Source organism: Pestalotiopsis fici, assembly GCF_000516985.1.
Source record: "Pestalotiopsis fici W106-1 unplaced genomic scaffold PFICI_Scf_1, whole genome shotgun sequence".
Classification (NCBI taxonomy): domain Eukaryota; kingdom Fungi; phylum Ascomycota; class Sordariomycetes; order Amphisphaeriales; family Sporocadaceae; genus Pestalotiopsis; species Pestalotiopsis fici.
Genome location: NW_006917091.1, coordinates 732,580 through 751,193, shown reverse-complemented (window position 1 = coordinate 751,193; position 18,614 = coordinate 732,580). Strand labels below are relative to the sequence as shown.

At 51.1% G+C, this 18,614-nt stretch overlaps 5 protein-coding genes across 5 annotated transcripts; 4 read left to right on the top strand and 1 right to left on the bottom strand.

Moving 5' to 3' along the window:
• Positions 1 to 1,557: 1,557 nt before the first annotated feature.
• PFICI_00240 (uncharacterized protein) lies at positions 1,558 to 3,397 on the top strand (the record flags this gene model as incomplete). The annotated part of the gene is made up of 4 exons (XM_007828821.1): positions 1,558 to 1,907; positions 1,976 to 2,406; positions 2,464 to 3,189; positions 3,243 to 3,397. 4 exons carry the CDS (start codon positions 1,558 to 1,560, stop codon positions 3,395 to 3,397), a joined length of 1,662 nt encoding a protein of 553 aa, XP_007827012.1.
• A 769-nt stretch (positions 3,398 to 4,166) lies between these two features.
• PFICI_00239 (uncharacterized protein) lies at positions 4,167 to 5,921 on the top strand (the record flags this gene model as incomplete). Its single annotated transcript, XM_007828820.1, has 1 exon — positions 4,167 to 5,921. One exon carries the CDS (start codon positions 4,167 to 4,169, stop codon positions 5,919 to 5,921), a length of 1,755 nt encoding a protein of 584 aa, XP_007827011.1.
• A 2,324-nt stretch (positions 5,922 to 8,245) lies between these two features.
• On the top strand, positions 8,246 to 10,834 carry PFICI_00238 (uncharacterized protein; the record flags this gene model as incomplete). Its single annotated transcript, XM_007828819.1, has 2 exons — positions 8,246 to 9,790; positions 9,851 to 10,834. 2 exons carry the CDS (start codon positions 8,246 to 8,248, stop codon positions 10,832 to 10,834), a joined length of 2,529 nt encoding a protein of 842 aa, XP_007827010.1.
• Positions 10,835 to 12,468: 1,634 nt separating this feature from the next.
• PFICI_00237 (Delta-1-pyrroline-5-carboxylate dehydrogenase) lies at positions 12,469 to 14,413 on the top strand (the record flags this gene model as incomplete). The annotated part of the gene is made up of 3 exons (XM_007828818.1): positions 12,469 to 12,678; positions 12,743 to 12,850; positions 12,911 to 14,413. The coding sequence occupies 3 exons, from the start codon at positions 12,469 to 12,471 to the stop codon at positions 14,411 to 14,413; spliced, it is 1,821 nt and encodes a 606-aa protein (XP_007827009.1).
• A 425-nt stretch (positions 14,414 to 14,838) lies between these two features.
• PFICI_00236 (uncharacterized protein) lies at positions 14,839 to 18,455 on the bottom strand (the record flags this gene model as incomplete). The annotated part of the gene is made up of 3 exons (XM_007828817.1): positions 14,839 to 15,591; positions 15,643 to 17,471; positions 17,546 to 18,455. The coding sequence occupies 3 exons, from the start codon at positions 18,453 to 18,455 to the stop codon at positions 14,839 to 14,841; spliced, it is 3,492 nt and encodes a 1,163-aa protein (XP_007827008.1).
• Between the last annotated feature and the right edge of the window lie 159 nt (positions 18,456 to 18,614).

Below are 18,614 nucleotides of genomic sequence, written 5' to 3'. Positions count from 1 at the left end.
AATCATTCCAACTTGCCTAGATTCTCAGTATCCTTTGGCTTTCTACATATTCGAATATCCTCACCCATTGATGTCAGTTCAATATTCCTGCGTTCATTAGCCTAGCCATATTGCTTCTGAGGAGCGTTTTATGGCAATCAAGACACATTTGACTTTGCGGATAAAGTCGCGCTGTCAAGTGGTAGACAGATTGTACCCATAAGCTCGGTTAATAAGGTTGAGAACGATTGGGTCCTCTATTCAAGTATTTGCACACGAATAATTCATACCAAAGTCTATATGGACAGCCTACCAGACGACGCCATTATTCCTTTATGGCTTACGGAGAATGAAGATGACAGAGCGAATAGCTCTACATCAGTGAAGACAAAGATTGGGTTGTGCAAGTCGGGAGAGCTCTCTTTTGGTTACCGCCCGGATATTGCCACAGCTTGTGATTCAGGTCATATATTCATCATAGAAATCAGATCTTAAGAAGTGGTTGAAAGGCGGTGAAGTTATGTTGAAGGATAAACAACAAGGTCACTGGTGCGATTCCTACATTAGGGGACAGTCTCTGGACTCTTGAAGCTTTTTGGTGTTCTTACGGTCAAGCAGGCCAATTTCAAACTTCTGTTTTTTTTTTCTTCGGGTGAATCACGTTATGATGACTTTATTCGCCGCGTTATTGTCAACTAGGCACCCAGGTATATTTTGTAATACCCGAAAGGAAAGAGAAAAAAGAGAAGAAAACGAAAAGAAAAAGAGAGAATAAACCAGAGGTGGTGCTATATTTGGGCAGGTGGCATTCCGTCAGCTTGCATGCAACTCATGGGCGCGTTACGGGCAACTACCAGCCGTGGTGCTTAAGTCTTTGTTGAAGATGTTGGGGATTTTTGGTAGTATTCAGCAGTTTTAGGTTTTCATAGTCTTATTATACTACCAACCTAGGTGCACTATTTGCGGGGCACCGACATTCGGACCTGGGAGCCGAAAGATATCGGCCTTGTCGGATCGGATGCCGGATTGGCTGCTCGCCTTTTGCAATTGTCTGCAATTGAAGTATACAATCCATCAAATAATAGCAATGTACTTGATAGAAGAGAATGCATCAAGTGGGAAAGAAAAAGGACACTTGGAAAGAAATTCACATCGTGACCAGCTGTTGAGACGGCAAACGAAGTACGACATATTCCGTACAGATTATATGCCTTTTCGCTTATTACAAATTACTGGTTGCCCGCTCACACCATCGGAGAAAGCCTATCGTGCCCCCGCATTCTTGCATTGAGATCCCTGATACGCGAACGCCGTCTTTACCTCTTGGGGGATCTGGGGGGACAATTGTGGAATCCCATATCCTGACGCCATTTTTGGGGTAAGTTGCATAGGCCTTGTATCGGAGCGGATGCGATGCGACATCTCTAAGCGCTCGGTGAGCAGCAAAAGTTTCTCAATTGATTCTCCGTGCTTCAACCACAATCTGTAGCGTGCGTTTACGATAGTCGTGTTGTTGCTTTCGATTGCGGTCCTGAATCATTTTTTCTTGTCCTGTTTTGAACCGATAGACCAAGTACGATGCTTTGGTCAAAGTTGACCACGGCGGCCGGGTTGCCGGTCGTCCTATCGGCGGCAACCGGACGGCCGTTCCTTGCCACCAACGGAGGACAACAAGTTTTGGGGCAGGTCGAGTCACAGGACTTTCAGTGCGAACTGCCCAAAGTCTTGGACCCTTCTGCAGATGGTCTGCCGTCGGCGCAGGAACTGTTTGACAATGAGAAGGCCCTCTTGAAGCAGGTCGAGCGCCATGGCACTCTTGTCAAGGTGCCGTCTGTTTCATATGATGACAATGGTGAACCCGGTGAAGACCCCAGATGGGACATCTTCTACACTCTCCACGATACATTGAAAGAGCTGTATCCTACTGTGTAAGTCGTGTTTTCCTGTGTCCGTCGGGAAATTGACAACTGTGCACGAGTTGTACTAATGTAAGTAGCCACGCGCGGATGACCCGTGAAACTGTCAACACCTTTGGCTTGGTCTTCACCATCAAAGGCACAGACTCATCTCTGAAGCCCATCATGTTGACGGCCCACCAAGATGTCGTGCCTGTGCAAGACGCATCGAGCTGGAAGTACCCGCCCTTCTCGGCCCATTTCGATGGACGCTGGTTGTGGGGAAGAGGTTCATCAGATGACAAGAACAGTCTCTCTGCCATCTTCTCGGCCCTCGAGACACTTCTGTCAAACTCAGAGTGGGTCCCTAAGCGAACTATCCTTGTGGCTCTCGGATTTGATGAAGAGTCTGGAACCCGTGGTGCTGGTACCATTGGACCTTTCCTCGAGGAACGGTATGGAGAGCAATCCATGGCCATCATCTTGGATGAGGGCGGCATGGGCCTTGAGCTGTTGGAGGACAAGGTTCTCTGTAAGTGAACCAGAGCCATCGCGTATTACCTATCTTCTCATCATTAATACTGTTTAGACGCTCTGCCCGCCGTGACAGAGAAGGGACACATTGATGTTTGGCTGGATCTCAAGGTGAATGGAGGTCACTCGTCCATTCCTCTGCCTCACACTGGTATTGGTATCATGTCCGAGATTGTCGTTGAGCTCGAGGCCAATCCTTACCAGCCCAAGCTGATCAAGGATTCGCCAATCTACAACCACTTGGTCTGCCAGGCCAGGTACTCTCCGAATGCAGAACCCGAAGTCACCAAGCTGATCAAGTCTGGCGACCTCGACACTCTTGCCCAAGAATTGGCTACCGTCGACCGCTTCACTCAATTCCGTATTCAGACATCTCAGTCAGTTGACTTGATCAACGCCGGCCTCAAGATCAACGCCATGCCCGAGAAGGTCAAGCTCGGCGTCAACTACCGCGTGGCGCCGCACAACACGGCCGACGAGATCAAGAAGAAGGTCCTGAGCCTCGCCAAGCCCATTGCCGCAAAGTACGGCGTCGCCATTGAGGCGTACAAGGGCGAGGCGGCCTTTGAAGAGTTCCACCCGGCCTATGATGTCGACTACAACGGAACCCTCACCATCACGGCCAAGCAGGGTACTGACAATGCGCCCATCTCGCTCACCTCTGGTGCCGTGTGGGATGTCTTTTCGGGTACCATCCAGCACACTTTTGCCTTTCCCGACGGCACAGTCGTCCCGGTTGGTGAATTGATGACCGGAAACACTGACACAAGATACTACCTGAGTAAGTCGGCTCTTTGCAGCGCTTATACCAGTATGAATAACTGACTTCTTAAGAATTGTCCGACAATGTCTACCGCTGGGTACCGACGCGCAAGGATGGATCCCAGAATATCCACACTGTTGATGAGGCCATCGACATGTACTCGCATGTGGAGGCTCTGAAGTTCTATTACGATTTGATCCGAAACTTTGACCAGTCTAATGCTTAATTGATGGGACAACCATGTTTTCTTTAGGTTTAGCATAAACTGAGCTGACAACTGAGTCATCAGTTCTATCAATTCTCATAAACAGTGTTGGAACCTATCCCTAAGATACCCTGTCTAGAATTGATGTGAACGAGTATCATTGCTGGCACAAGCTGGAATACGTTCCTTATTGGCACCTGGCAGAGCACAATGGTTGCGCTTTGCCTGGATGCTTTTGGTGGTACATCTCTGGCGAAATAATTGACGTTCACTTCACCCGTCGCAACCCTGAAATTATTCTGATGAAACTCCTAACCTAGAAGACTTCCGTTTTGACCATCACTCCCTACCAAACACCAGTATAGTAGCTAGCTTTGCTTTCCTGGCACCAGCGAACCTACTATTATTATAAAATTCCTAGAAATCGTACGTGAAAGGAAAATGAAAGGTTTAAAATCAGATAGAAATGAGAAATGAAAAAGAAGTTGTAAAGAGAAATTAGAAAAAGAGTAAGAACATAGGAGTCTTTTCAATGTGAAGATGCAAAATGTAGGTCTTGTATTGTCGATACTCGTGCAATGCTTAGTCCGGGTTCCACTAGCTCGGTAAGTGCCGGAAGCTGTAACTAAAATTTCCCAGTACAGCAGATAGCTCTCATACGACCGTCACACCTTAACATCTTGGAATCGGCCATTTCGACCCTCTAGCTCCCTGAGCATTTATTACCCCGTTCGTGTGCCTCCCATGGGTTCAGCCAGATCCGGCGCTCGGGTCTGAGATCAAGGGGGTCATGAACGTCCTTACCTCGCTGGCGGCGCCGGCGTCGAGCTTCCAGATTGGCATTCGGGCCATCTGCAGGCAATCCACGGCGGCCGCCATCAGACAGCTATCAACGACGTCGCGTGTCAAATCGCAGTCATGCCACACTTGCAGCATAGGCCTCGGCCGCCCGTCGATGCTGCTGCGACAGTCTCGGCAATCAAAGCATGATCAATTCCTCCCCCGGACCGTGGCCCGAACCATATTCACGTTCCGCGCCATAGTACACTACAGTCAGCTACCCGACAGCTACGAAGATGCAAAAGGGCTACCCTTTCGCAAGGAGCCATTGAATGGGACAGAGGTTAAACAGATATTCGGGTCCAAAATTACCCCGACGAGCGCAAATCAACTGCTCAAGATTATACACGGACGCAGAGTGGCGGGAACGTTGGACGATCCGGACCTGCAACAGAACACTGCCGACTACCTTGCGGACGAGAAGATCAAGGCGCTTGAATATCTGCGCAAGCATATTCCGGTAGACGAGGTGATCAATGCTGGTCTACGAGCCGAAGACGAGTTGCGACTTCTCGAAGAGCAAGTAGCCGTCGAACAGACTCAGGAGCAGCACGAAGAGACAAGTGTACAAAAATCCCGAGCCACCTCAGCCGAGGTGCAAGACACTACAGAAGAGCCCCAACTGCCGACGGGCCGTCTACCACGGAAGGAGGCCGATGGCTCGCTGTATGGAGAGACCATGTTTGACCGGATTCGCAAGCGCAATATTGCCAAAAGAGAAGAGGAAGAGAGACTTGCGGAGGAGGAGCGACTCAAGCGTGAAGAAGAAGAGGCCCTGGGTAACATTGGTGGTCTACAAACGGAGACAGCGGCACCAAAAGCTATGAGCCCCTGGAGGCAAAAGCACGCAGAGCGAGCCACTTCGGACCTTCAAGCGCCGCCCGAGATGAAGGCCTGGGAGCGTCTGCTACCCGCTACCACGTTTACACTGCTGGTCCTCGGCGCATGTCTCGTGCTGGCTGCCTACTACACGCCGCCCAAGCGGGATCGTAGAGTGTGGCCCGACATACCACCGGCTGCCGCGACCTGTATTGGACTGATGCTCATCAACATTGGAATTTTTGCCCTTTGGAAGTTCCCGCCCGCATGGTCTATACTGAACAGATACATGCTGGTAATCCCCGCGACTCCCCGACCTCTGCAGCTCCTCGGCGCCATCTTCTCCCATCACAGCTGGGGCCACATGGCTGGCAACATGCTTGCGCTCTGGTTCTTTGGTATTCGTCTTCATGACGAGATTGGTCGGGGCAACTTCTTGGCCATTTATTTTGCATCGGGCACTCTTGGATTTTTGGCAAGCATGTTCAATCTCGTGCTGTTCCGCGGAATTCAGTTCACCACGCTCGGCGCATCAGGAGCCATCTACGGTATCATAACAGCATTCTTCTGGATGCACAGAAAGGAGGAGTTTAAGCTCATGGGACTGCCGCCGGATCCCTACTCGGGACCTTCTGGTGCGGTGTTCCTCGGTCTCATCGTTGGTCTGCATGTCTGGGCAGGTCTGTTCTCCATCTCGAGAGCGGCCATGAACCTCGACGTTGCTTCGCACTTTGGCGGTATTGCTGCCGGATTATTGGGCATTGAGCTCGTACAGAAGCACATGACGGACCGCGCAAAGGCTGCGGCGGAAAGGGAAAAGGAGCAGTCCAAGACGATAGATGTTATGGGCAAATTGGTGGAGCAAAAGCCCAGCAGTGAAAAGTAAGCCCGATTGGCTACTGTCCTTTTCCCATTGGAAGCTTGAAGGAGGCGTTCATTGCGCAAATGAGTATCACGAGGCTTGGCTTATTTAGAAATGTACATTACCATGGTGTTTGCATCGTACTGGTAGATTATAGGTGGCTCCTACTCCATAGAATTTATAGTATCATATTGTGCATTGTCCACCTGCTCAGCCATGATTTGGAATATGGTAAGATGGGTCTAACATGACCCGCTACTGTCGTACATTGATCTTGTATTTCCCCCTTCCATAATGCTTGATGTTGTATGATTGTATAAATTCCTCTTGGCCACTGCTCGCAGATTAATTCACGATAACTTCGTTTTTTTTTCCCAACCATTGAAGTTTGCAACGACAATACGTGCCGCTAGAACCGACTTGGCATTTCAATCAACGTCATATGATTTGGTGGTTTAGATAGCGGGCGGCCCCAGCAGGGATCGAGGCATAACACCATGCTACTTGCCATGCTTGCCAATGCCAAATGGAGATCTTGAAATTCCCCACCCACTGGAAATGACCATTTTCACACCCCTCCCCTCCCCCATCCGCATCTTTTTTGCGGCAGAGCTGCTGAGCTGCCCCAATTCCCCTTCGAGTCTCAGCTCACCCCTGCAGCTTAATTAGCTTCCCGTAAGAAGAAAAGAAAAAGTCTGGTTGGCTGGGAAGCTGGGGCCGGCAGGTACATTGATGCAGATGCAGTCATCAGTGACAAGGAAAGATGATGATGCTACGTGCGATGCATTGCTCGGGTTGCGGCATGGTTTGCATCTTCTTTTGCAACGAATCATACGTGGAAATGGAACAGGAAAAGAAAGAGATATTATATAATTGGCACATGTGAGAAAACGAATTGTAGTGTCTCATATCCAAGCGGCCTCCAACTTGTCGCCCCTGTGCGCTTCTTGTTTCAATTGAGATGAGCTGATGTGTAGATTAGGCTGGAGCTCTGACCGGCATGTCGCGTCTAGAGCCACTTGAGCAGTTCATAGGAAACCCAGTCCCAGTTTTAGTGTACATTACTGACCAGGTAGGTACCTAGGCAGGGTACCTAGGTTCGGTCGCAAACATGAACCAACCTTGAGCTTTTTGGACTTTGACAAAAAAGAAGGCGGAATAATGAAGCAAACAAAGTCAATGCCAGTAGCCTTCTCTCTCTCTGTAGTCAATGCTATTTTCGAATATATCGTTCATAATGTATACTATTTGACAGTAGTTTCAACCCCTCGGCACCAGCCTATGTACGCCCGCGTGCGATCGATACACTGTGTTAGCGTGAGTTGGTCGTTAAGGCTTTTTAGTGGGGCGTAGCCCCGATAGAGTACACTTAGCCAATATATCATCTTTTGACCACAATAAACGACCATCAACGTACGCCCGCAACTTACTTTCAACTGGATCATACATGCGCATCATCGAATGAGATGCCGGCCATTTAAATTGCAGACTCGGGCCCTTAGCCACTTTTTAGCATCGTGACAGTCGCGTCCCTCCATCGCTGACCTTGTCGTCTTGGCATACGTCTTCCTTGGCCGAGATTGCTTTTATTTTTTTCTCCCTCTTCCTTCTTGCGCCTGGCGCATTGCATCGCCCTACCAACCAGCATTGAGATGACTGACTACTGAGCAGGGCAGCACAGGGCAGTGGGCCAAGGTACCTGTTTGAGCTCCCTCGATCTTTCCTTTCCCAGATCCCATCTACCTTTCCACTACATACCTACCCACTTTGTGGTCCTCTGTAATCGAGTTGGGAAGAATTTCGCCAGCTTCATAATATTATTTTTATTTCCTCCTCTAGTAGTTGGCCACAGTTGTCCTATTCTCAGCTTGTGATTGTTGTCACTGCCGCCTGTCCTGATTCTTTTGCATTCCTTTCAACGTCCAAGTTTGCTAAACAAGCTACCAACCAAGCTTCGCCCACAGCTATCCTTCGAGCTTGCATCTGCTTACTCCCGCGTCGTACCGTCCGACCCTAAATTTTACCAACCTCTGAATTCCCTCCTTCGTTCGCGGGCGGGCGTGTGATACAAGGAGTCGACCGGTTACCGTTTAGCCAGTTTCCACGTCTCACAGAAAACGTGGGATAAGTATTGCGCCGACAATCCAGAAGCGACTGCTACGTGCTCATTCGTCCACCCTCCGTTTGTCCTACCACAGCCACAACAGGTCAGCGCAGCTTCCATATATCGAGTTCTTGGAGACTACAAAGCTCGCCTCGTGCGCACAACGCTATTCTCCTTGTCTTCGAGCTCCAAAAACTACAAATCTTTCGTCCACTGGCGCAAGTTGCGATCATCCTAAACCATCATGTCGCAACCCCACGAACTTCAACCCGAGTACGACGAGAACGGACGTCCTAACCCGTATCGCTCGGCGAGTCAATGGCGCCACCAGGAGTCGGGCGCCTATGCCAAGCATGCAGGTGAAGCGCGCGACCCTCACACGGCGAGCGCCAACACAAAAGACCTGACCAACTTTCTCAACTCAACCAGAGTAGAGCCCGAGCAGCCCAGCACAGACGGCGCTGGCAGCTTCCAACCCATCGTGATTGACGAAGGGCATGGACTTACGGACGGAGCTAGGGATGCGCAGGCGCTGAGCCATGATGGCAAAGAGGTTATCTGCGGTCCGCTCCTCAACTACCGTCGCCAAGAGGGCAATGTCTGGTATGGCAGTGTTCTCATTGTGACCAAGGGAGGAGGCAAGGTTCAGCACTTTCAGCCTACTCTGCATATAGGACGGGTTGAGACAGCCGACAGTCAACATGGTCTCGTCGGAGAGGGCGCTGGGGCCAGTGGGGCCAACCATACCAACGGGGCCATCAACACTCAGCACGGAACGGAGGTGCTGGGAAAGTGCCTCTACTCGGACCCGCGTAACACATTCTGGCAGTTCTCCATCACTTGTGATATGTTGGAAGTCGAGACCAAGTGGGCATACTCCATTACCGATGTGCGCTACAAGAGCTCAACGCAGTCTTCCACCAACTACTTTTTTATTCCGGCTACGACCGAGTCGATGAGAATCATGTTCCATTCATGTAATGGATTCAGTGTCGGAACTGACGAAGACGCCTGGAGCGGTCCGGCCCTCTGGAACGATGTGCTGCGACGCCATGCTGAGAACCCCTTTCACGTGATGATTGGAGGAGGTGATCAAATCTACAATGACGGTATTCGTGTGGATGGTCCACTTAGGCCATGGAGTGACATTGGCAATCCCAAGAAGAGAAGAGATTATCCCTTCCCTGGAAAGTTGCGTGATGAGTGCGATGAGTACTATCTCCATAACTATCTCAGATGGTACTCGACTGAGCCCTTTGCCGAGGCCAATGGACAGATTCCGCAGCTCAACATCTGGGATGACCACGACATCATCGATGGTTTTGGTTCATATGTCAACGAGTTCATGAAGTGTGACGTTTTCCGTGGCATTGGTGGAACCGCTCACAAGTACTACATGTTGTTCCAGCACCACTTGGCACCACCGGCCTCGACTTACACCACCGACGCCCCTACAACCATGGAGGCCGGTGATGGAGTGGATAAGAACCAGCTGCAAGACACATTTGTCTCGGAGCCCACCTTGCAGTCGGAGCCCGGCTACATTGTTGGACACAAGCCGGGTCCTTATGTCGCCGAGCACTCGATGAACATGTTCTCGAGACTAGGAGCTCGCATTGCATTCCTGGGTATCGATGCCCGAACAGAACGTACTCGACACCAGGTGAACTACCCTGAGACTTATGACTTGATTTTTAATCGCTTGCGAAGCGAACTTGGTGCTGCGCAGCAATCGGGCAACCCTTACAAGCACATGATTCTGCTACTCGGTATTCCCATTGCCTATCCTGTGAGTAAATCTGGTGCATATCTGATTTCGATTTTGTTACTGACTCAAAAAAAAAATTAGCGCCTGACCTGGTTGGAAAACGTTTTCTCTAGCCCTTTGATTGCACCCATGAAGTTCTTGAACCGAAGATTTGGCTTTGGTGGCGGTCTCTTCAACCATTTCGATGGTAGTGTTGATTTGCTCGATGATCTTGACGACCACTACACGGCCAAGACTCATAAGAAGGAGCGTAACTCATTCGTCGAGCGCCTTCAGACAATCTGCTCTGAATTCTCCATCAGAATCACCATCCTGGGTGGTGACGTCCATCTTGCTGCTTTGGGACGCTTCTACTCGAACCCCGAACTCAAAATCCCCGCGGTGCACGACCATCGCTACATGGTCAATGTGGTTTCTTCTGCCATTGTGAACAAGCCTCCACCGGCCGCCATTGCAAATCTGCTGGCAAAGCGCAACAAGATTCACCACCTCAACGCAGACACGGATGAGACGCTCATGAGTCTATTTGACAAGGATCCTGGTGACAGCAACAAGACAATGAACTCCAACCATGTCACGATGCCAAGTCGCAATTATGCCATCTTGACGGAAAACTCACCCAACAACCGCGCTGCCACCGCCAATGGTTCTGTGAATGGAGCTGTCACCAATGGTACCGATGCCGAGCACGCCGCGCCAGCAGGTGACCACGAATTCGAGGGCAAAGATGGTCATGCTTTCCTGCACAAGGGTGAAGCAGGAGCCGGCACGAAGCACAAGGCTGCATCGCCTGCCACGCATGGCAAGAACAATGACGGATCGTTGGACTGCTGCATTCGTGTAGAGATTGACCAGCACAACCGCGAGGGTCACACGGAGCCATACGGCTTGACCATCCCTCTGCTTGAGCATCTTCCGGAAAAGTACCCGCCTCCTCACCACCACCGCCTCCACTTGCCGGGTAGAGGCTCAAGACCAGGAACGAGTGCGAGACCCGGCACTACAGGGGCAGCCTCGGCCGGAAACCGACCGGGCTCTGGAGCCGCCACGGCGGCCAGCCATTAGAGATGGAAATACGGTGACGTTATTATTCATGAAAGTCGGAAAGAGAGTGGAGTGATGGTGGAAAACATGCAATACCCGGACTGTTGAGTCCACCTAATGATGGGCGAAGAAGGTTTCCTGATAATTATACCATTGATAGTCTCTCTCACACGGTGGAGTCTAGAAGAGTGTTATTTCTGTAATACAGGCAAGATAAAATAAAGCAAAAAGTGCCAAGACAGATCTGCTTTCATTTGTAAACAAGTGAGGAAATAGATTTTGTAATTCGATACGCTTGACGGGCCACTTGGTACAAAGCCGAGCTGTCGGCCAGAGACCGAGCTTTTAGTGTCGTCGCCTCAAAGAACAAGACTTGTTGTTCGGCATTGTGAGGCTCAAGATTGGCAAAGAGAAACGCAACGATGGACTCGCCAGTGACCCACTTGCCGACGGACGCCGCTCGGCTGTCTGCCATCAGGATAGAATTACCAAAAAGAGGTGCCACTATAAAATGGGTCCGTCGGGACTATAGTAAAACTATTCCTTTACTGCGAAACATTGCTCATCTGGAATGTCCATGATTGGGCAAAGAAGAGGGCTGCATAGTTATTTCTTGTATGCAAAAGACTGCGTGCAACGCCGTGAGATGTTTGGTACGGCTAATGTACTGGGCTGGCTAGCAGATTGGCAAACTGGGCGTTCGGGTGGTTGCAACAAGGTGGGTAACACGAACCTTGATCAACGGCAAGAGAGAAACTCTATTTCCATATGCCCTGTACATTTTGCTATCTATCTGTTGTATGTAGGTAAGCACGACGAGTGGCTGCGGACCGTACCGCCCCAGCCCTTTTCTTTTATCAGTAGAATTGTCGGCATCTTGTATGCGGTGTGCACTTTGTAAGGGTTTGTGGCCACATGATCGATTGCATCTCTACATAGATAGCCATTGGACATGGGAGAAGAAAGTGAGCTGCAAGTATCAAACTCGATGGCGTGAGATTGACGGAGTTTGCCTAATGGATATCCAAGTCCTCGGCTTCTTAATACTACAAGATTGGCAATAATCAGACCAGCAAAGGTGACGGGCCCGAACATCGGCCTGAGTATACTACGTAGTTGTTAGAACGTCGGCTACCAAGCAAGTCCCAGAGCGGCGGAGGGCAAGCAAAAAGGACCCCTGCCCCAACTATCTCCCCACCATAGGTAGCGCAGGCTGACAGGGGGTTAACCATTCTATCGCAGTTGATTGACCTATCACAACGTTGGTTCTGGGGCGATTGCGGAGCCTTCGATTGGGGATTACCCCACTGCTGCCGACTCAGTGAGCCGAGACAAAGCGAGCGAAGCTATCAGCTACCAGCTATCAGAGCTATCGGCGGTCCCTGGCGAAGCTTCATAAGAAGGGGACACATGCAACGTCCGCATTGACAAGCAGAAAAGCAAGCAGTTGGAAGAAGTGTGCGGAAAAGCGAGAATTTGCTAGTGATACCCTCTTTTTTCTTTCTTGCGTCGCTTTTGTGTGTGTTCACCTTTGTTGGTATCGGAACATTCTTACAGCATTTGACGCCTTCTCATCCCACTTACGGACGACCGATAAGCGGCCAAACAGTTCCGAAAGACCAAAGAAAGGAACAGAAAAGGACAACATCATCACAATGGCCGCAGTTCGCAGGGGCAATGGCTTGATGCCACTTTCAAAGGTCTTCCAGGCCGGTATGCCAGCAACTGCTGCTACCCGTGCCGTCTCGAGGCACGCCGCCGTCTCGGCTCAGGCATCTCTTACCGCCAGACGGTCTCTGAGCACGACCAGCAGAATGTCCAACCTGGCCACCTTCAAGGTCCCCAAGGTGCTCAACGAGCCCAACGTATGTTTTTTCAAACGTCGCATGAGATGAACGGGAGAGCTTTTACTAACCACATGTATTATAGCACCACTATGCCAAGGGCTCCGAGCAGCGCAAGGGTCTATACGCTGCTGTCGACAGTTTGCAGCAGAAGCTTCCCCTCGAGGTTCCCCTGGTTGTGGGCGGCAAGGAGGTGCGTTTTTCTTCACAGGACAGTTTCTACTTTACAACAAATACTGACGCCTGAAAACAGATCAAGACTTCTCAGACCTCGAAGCAGTTCAACCCCTCCAACCACTCTCAGACCGTTGCTACCTACTCTCTCGCTACACCCGAGCATGTCAACCAGGCCATAGAGTCTGCCCTCGCCGCCAGGGAGGCCTGGGCTGCTCTGCCCTTTGCCGACCGCGCTGCCGTCTTCCTCAAGGCCGCCGACCTGATCTCCGGCAAGTACCGCTACGACATCATGGCCGCCACCATGGTCGGCCAGGGCAAGAACGCATGGCAGGCCGAGATCGACGCCGCCGCCGAGCTGTGCGACTTTCTCCGCTTCAACGTCTCCTACGCCGAGGAGCTCTACTCCCAGCAGCCTGTTCACCATGCCCCGGGCGTCTGGAACCGCGTCGAGTACCGACCTCTCGAGGGTTTCGTCTACGCCGTCTCACCCTTCAACTTTACCGCCATTGCCGGAAACTTGCCCGGTGCCCCCGCCCTCCTTGGTAACGTTGTGGTTTGGAAGCCCTCTGACTCGGCCATTGCCTCCAACTGGCTGCTGTACCAGATCCTGATCGAGGCCGGTCTGCCGAAGGATGTTATTCAGTTCGTCCCCGGCCCGCCCGAGGAGATTACCCAGGCCGTCCTGGCTCACAAGGAGTTTGCTGCTCTGCACTACACTGGTAGCACTTCCGTCTTCCGCAAGCTGTACGGCGCCATTGGCCAGGGAACTGCCGAGGGCCGCTACCGTGGCTACCCACGCATCGTGGGTGAGACTGGTGGCAAGAACTTCCACCTGGTCCACCCCAGTGCCGATATTGAGAACGCCGCCATCCAGACCGTCCGCGGTGCCTTTGAGTACCAAGGCCAAAAGTGCAGCGCCACCAGCCGTCTCTACGTGCCCAAGTCCGTCTGGCCTCAGTTCAAGGAGAAGATGGTCTCCGAGATTGAGGCCCTCAAGATTGGCCAGCCCTTTGAGGCGCAGAACTTTATCGGCCCCGTCATCCACAAGCCCAGCTTTGACAAGCTGTCGGGCGTCATTGACGCCGCCAAGAACGACTCTGAGCTGACCCTCCTCGCCGGCGGCAAGTACGACGGCAGCAAGGGCTACTACATCCACCCGACCGTCTACGAGGCCAAGACGCCCAACCACAAGCTCTTTTCCACCGAGCTCTTTGGCCCCGTGCTCGTGGCCCACGTCTACGACGACGTCTCGGTCGACGCCGCCACCGCCTTTGCCGACATTTGCAAGGTCGTCGACTCGACGGGCGAGTACGGCCTGACGGGCGCCATCTTCGCCGCGGACCGCCACGCCGTCGTCTACGCCGAGAACGCCCTGCGCAACAGCGCCGGCAACTTTTACATCAACTGCAAGAGCACCGGCGCCGTCGTCGGCCAGCAGCCCTTTGGCGGCGCCCGCGCCAGCGGCACCAACGACAAGGCTGGCAGCTTGAACTTTTTGACCCGCTTTGTCAGTGCCCGCAGCATCAAGGAGGAGTTCTCGCCTACTCGCAAGGTCGAGTATCCCAGCAATGAGATTTAAAAAAAAAAGAGTCTCCATGACTGTGATTAGGAGATGGATTTGTGACGAATTTATGATTTTCAAAATTTTTACTACTACTACTGCATTCTAGATTGCCAGGAGTCGAGCCGTGTCAACACTTTTGGGCGGACTTTGGGGCAGAAAGGACTTTTATGTTTACGGCGTTTTCTGTACAAAAAGAAAAGTCCCAGTTTTTTGGTACTATCCTAGCATAAGGACAATTGAAAAAATTTCAATTTACCATATTCAAGCATTCGTGTCATGATATATATGACTTTGTATTTGTCTGGATTGTGATCATGTTTAGCTCAAGGTCCAATGACATCTATACAGCATCTCTAGCCAAACGTTCTAATCAATGAGACAAAAACAAGATCAGCCACAAAGATACATGTCTTATAAGGACAGGTAAAGCCTAAAAGCTATTACACATCATCTGCAAAAGCAACACGGACCGCCTTCTTCTTCTTCTTCTTGGGAGGAGCATCGGCGGCACCAGCTGAATCAACCCCGTCTTCTGCCGGCATCGGTGTCGACGAGCGAGACTGCTTTCTCTTTAGACCGCTGCCAAGCTTGAATGGTAGCGGTGCGCGCTCGACATTGCCGCCATCGCCGCTCTTGTCAGCAGTCGTCCCCTTGGCCTTTGACAGGGCCGTTGGGCTGTCCATGATGAGATCCGCGTCGGGATCCGAGTCCCTGCCAAATCCGCGGCCAAAGACGAATTGAGGCGTCCGGAGCCTGGCCGTCTGCGCAACACTATCGTCTGCTGTAATATTCTCGGGCATTGGCATGATGCGCGCGTTGCGAATCCAGTCGTGCATGGGCTTGTCGTCCAAGATATCCTTGACGCGGCGGTGTTCGGCTTGCGTCATGTTCCGGCGGCGCTCGACCATGACTTCCTCAATGCTACCACGCAATACCAAGGTTTCGACCGTTACAGGCTTTTGTTGGCTGATGCGCCGGGCGCGACCAATGGCCTGGGCCTCGACCTGCGGGTTCAGCACCGGGCTGATAAAGTAGATGCGCGAGGCGCTGCGCATATCCAGACCAAAGGCAGCTTGGCTGATGTCCATCAGCAGCACGCGAAACTTGGAGTTGCGCGTGAAAGTGCTGACGTATTGCGCGCGCCGTTTGGCGTCGAGGCCCTTTCTTGTGTAGATGAGATGTTGAATTTGCAGCTTGACACCAGTCAGTTGTGTGATATTACAGAAAGAATTGGTCTCACTTACAATTTCGAGTGCTCCCGCCAAGTACCATGCTACGTTGTCATTCTCGTAGAAAACAATAATTTGTTCCTCATCTTGGTACTTGACAATGGCATCAATCAGATAGGACAACTTTGCTGACACCGTCGAAATAATCCTGGTTTTGGCTAAGGGTTCGGCAATCTGAATGTTGGCGACATTATCAGCAGTGAGATCCAACGTCGCCTGTTCAGTGGGCACAGCCATCTTGCGGATTGTATGATGGTCGACTCCCTTCGGAGTATTCCCAGCCAAAGCAGAGGGTTGTGAGTTTGAATTCGACTTGTCATCGCTCGCTTCTGCGGCTTCCTTTGCTGCTTGCAATCTGGCGGCATCGCCTCGTAGGGTCAATTGACCACTGTCAATCATTACCTTGAGAGACATGGGAGCGTCTAGACACGGGTTGAGGAACTTTTGGAGCTGATGTACAAGGCTCGCATCTGTGCATACAGGGTCGCCGGGGTGAGTGTCTACATCGTCCAATGACCAAGACCTTCCGTTGCCTCCTGGGAAATTCTCGATGTATAGAGGCATGGCATGAAACTGGTTGCTGACAGCTTTCAATTGATTGCCCATGGCAATTTCGCCCAAAGCTATGGCTTCTTTGATAAGGCTGTGGTCCTCTTGACTTATGGGCACTTTCTTCTCTTCCAAGAAGCTCTTGGCCGTGTCCAACGACTTCTGGATCTCTGCGACTGAGTAAAACACCCCTCCGAAAAAGCTTGCCTGTTTGAGATTGCTGACCAGTTGGTCAAGAGCTTTGCGCTGCCGCGGGTGGAACATGTAATCCTGGTCTGTTCGTTGAGATTGGACGGAATTGAATATGATCATCATTGAGAATAAGTTTAGTGCGAGCATGTCCTGGAATGAACCATCGAGTAGAACGATTTTCTCCTCAAGTGGCGGGAGGAATTGGCTGACGTCCGATAGTTGATTCCGGATGATGAGCGATTCCAGAGTAGCTTTCAGGCAGTCCAGGCGCCCGCTGCTCTTCTTGTGATGTTGTGGTTGCATCACATAAACGTTCCATGATGCGATCGTATCACCGGCTTCGTCCCGCGTGTTCGACCAAGGTCTGACCCCTAAGAATTTGGTGGCCATATTACCAATTCTCTGTAGGTCATCTCGCTCTTGTTTATGTATTGATTGCAACTCCTGAGGTTGGACTTTTTCGCTTTCCGTGGCTTCTTGGGATGCGCTCTTTACGCCAACACCATACAACCCTCGTGATGGTGTTCCGGTAATAGCCCAACGTGCGGCAACATGAAGCCTGCTGAGATGGCTCATCAGGTCACTTTTCCAGGTAGAACTCCGAGAAGAGCCCAATTTGTGACCCTCATCAATGATGCATCTTTTGAACCTTATACGTTCCAGGGGGGAATGGCTCTGCCCAGGCATGCTTATCCGTAGTCTTTCCATATGTTCAAACTTCCCTTGAGAGAAGAGTAGTATATCATAGCCTAGCAAAATAGAGACTGGCGGTATGGCATCTGCTGTAGCAACGATAGTCAGGACCTTTAATCCCGAGGTATGCTTGGCAATCTCCTGTTGCCATTGGATGACGAGATTGTTCGGTACGATGATGAGACTGGTCTGACTCAAATGGATCTTCTCGGTGGGAGATGCTGGAGCTGCAATGCGGCCACATTTTCTAGTTTCAACCAACGGATCCCGGAGCTCGTAAGAAGCATTATTTTCTGAAGACTCCAAGGCTCTTACACAGCCCTCGGCATAATAACCTGGCTGAGAAGGGGATGACGCAAGGAATCGTTTCCAGGGGAAAGAGCATCGATTGATGGCAGCTGCAGTCATATCTTGTGGTCCAAATCATGTCAGCTAGTTGTTTGGGGATGAAGGAATCGTGAAGCCACCTAGTCTGGATACTTACCAACCAAGGAACCAGTCCGGGGTCTGATGGGAACTTCAACTGTCAAAGCATCTGGGGCTTCCGTTGGCAAGTCCTTTGTGGCCAGAATAAGCGCCAAACAGATGAGCGTCTTGCCCAAGCCCATTTCCTCTGCAAGAATGCCACCCGAAACTCTGTCATAGTATCGTGGTTCACGAAGCACGACACCCGCATCAGTGTCGTAGTACCACGCCTCTTTCTTCTGGTCGAAAGCCTTGCGTAATCGAGGATCAATCACCCGGCCAGGCTCCGCCTCACGTTGTAGCATAACAGCAGCCGAGCGCCTCTGATGAGCATAGAGCGTAGTTTGCAGTCCAGCCAACGTGCTGTCTAGGATCCCTTGCATGGCAATAGCATTGAAAGAGTCTGGAGTGACGAGGTCAAGTTGTGGGTCAGGCGAAGGGAGTTGGTTGAAACGTTCCAAAAGAGACATGTCCTTTTCCGTGTGGTGATTTCCGTGGGCATCCGTGGCTGGATAGCTATATGGAAGGGAATCGGCGGTACCATTCCACGCATCCGGTGAATAATCCAGTTGTTTCAATAGTGCGCCGAGCATTTTGGACAGTCTCGTGTCGCCGGCCTTTTCTTGCGTCCGTCTAAGAACATCTTGAGGCAAAATGTAGACACGGACGAGTTCGTCAAGAATTGTGAGACGTATCCATCGGTGGTCAAACAGGTCCACAAATGCGGATAGTGGCTGCGTATTCAGCAGACTTGTCTGAATTTCAAGGTCAAGAAAAGACGTAGTGTCGTGCAGTTTATCGCTCTTGAGAGTGAACAATTGCCAGTCTTTCACGCTGAGATCTCTCGGGGTCTGGCATGATGAATCAAGGTCATCTCTAGCGATCCGTAAGCATCCCGCCGGGATGTAATATTTCAACCAATCATCCATAGTCCATCTCACACCTTGGGCAGGTGCGGGGCGGTGTTCTCAATTTGCTAGTAGTGGGCTGAAGTTGATGGAAAGGAAGTATTGGTGCCGCATCTGCTGTGGATGAAAATTTGGGATGAACAGTGAGAAAGAAAAAAAAGAAAGCACCTTGACAATCTG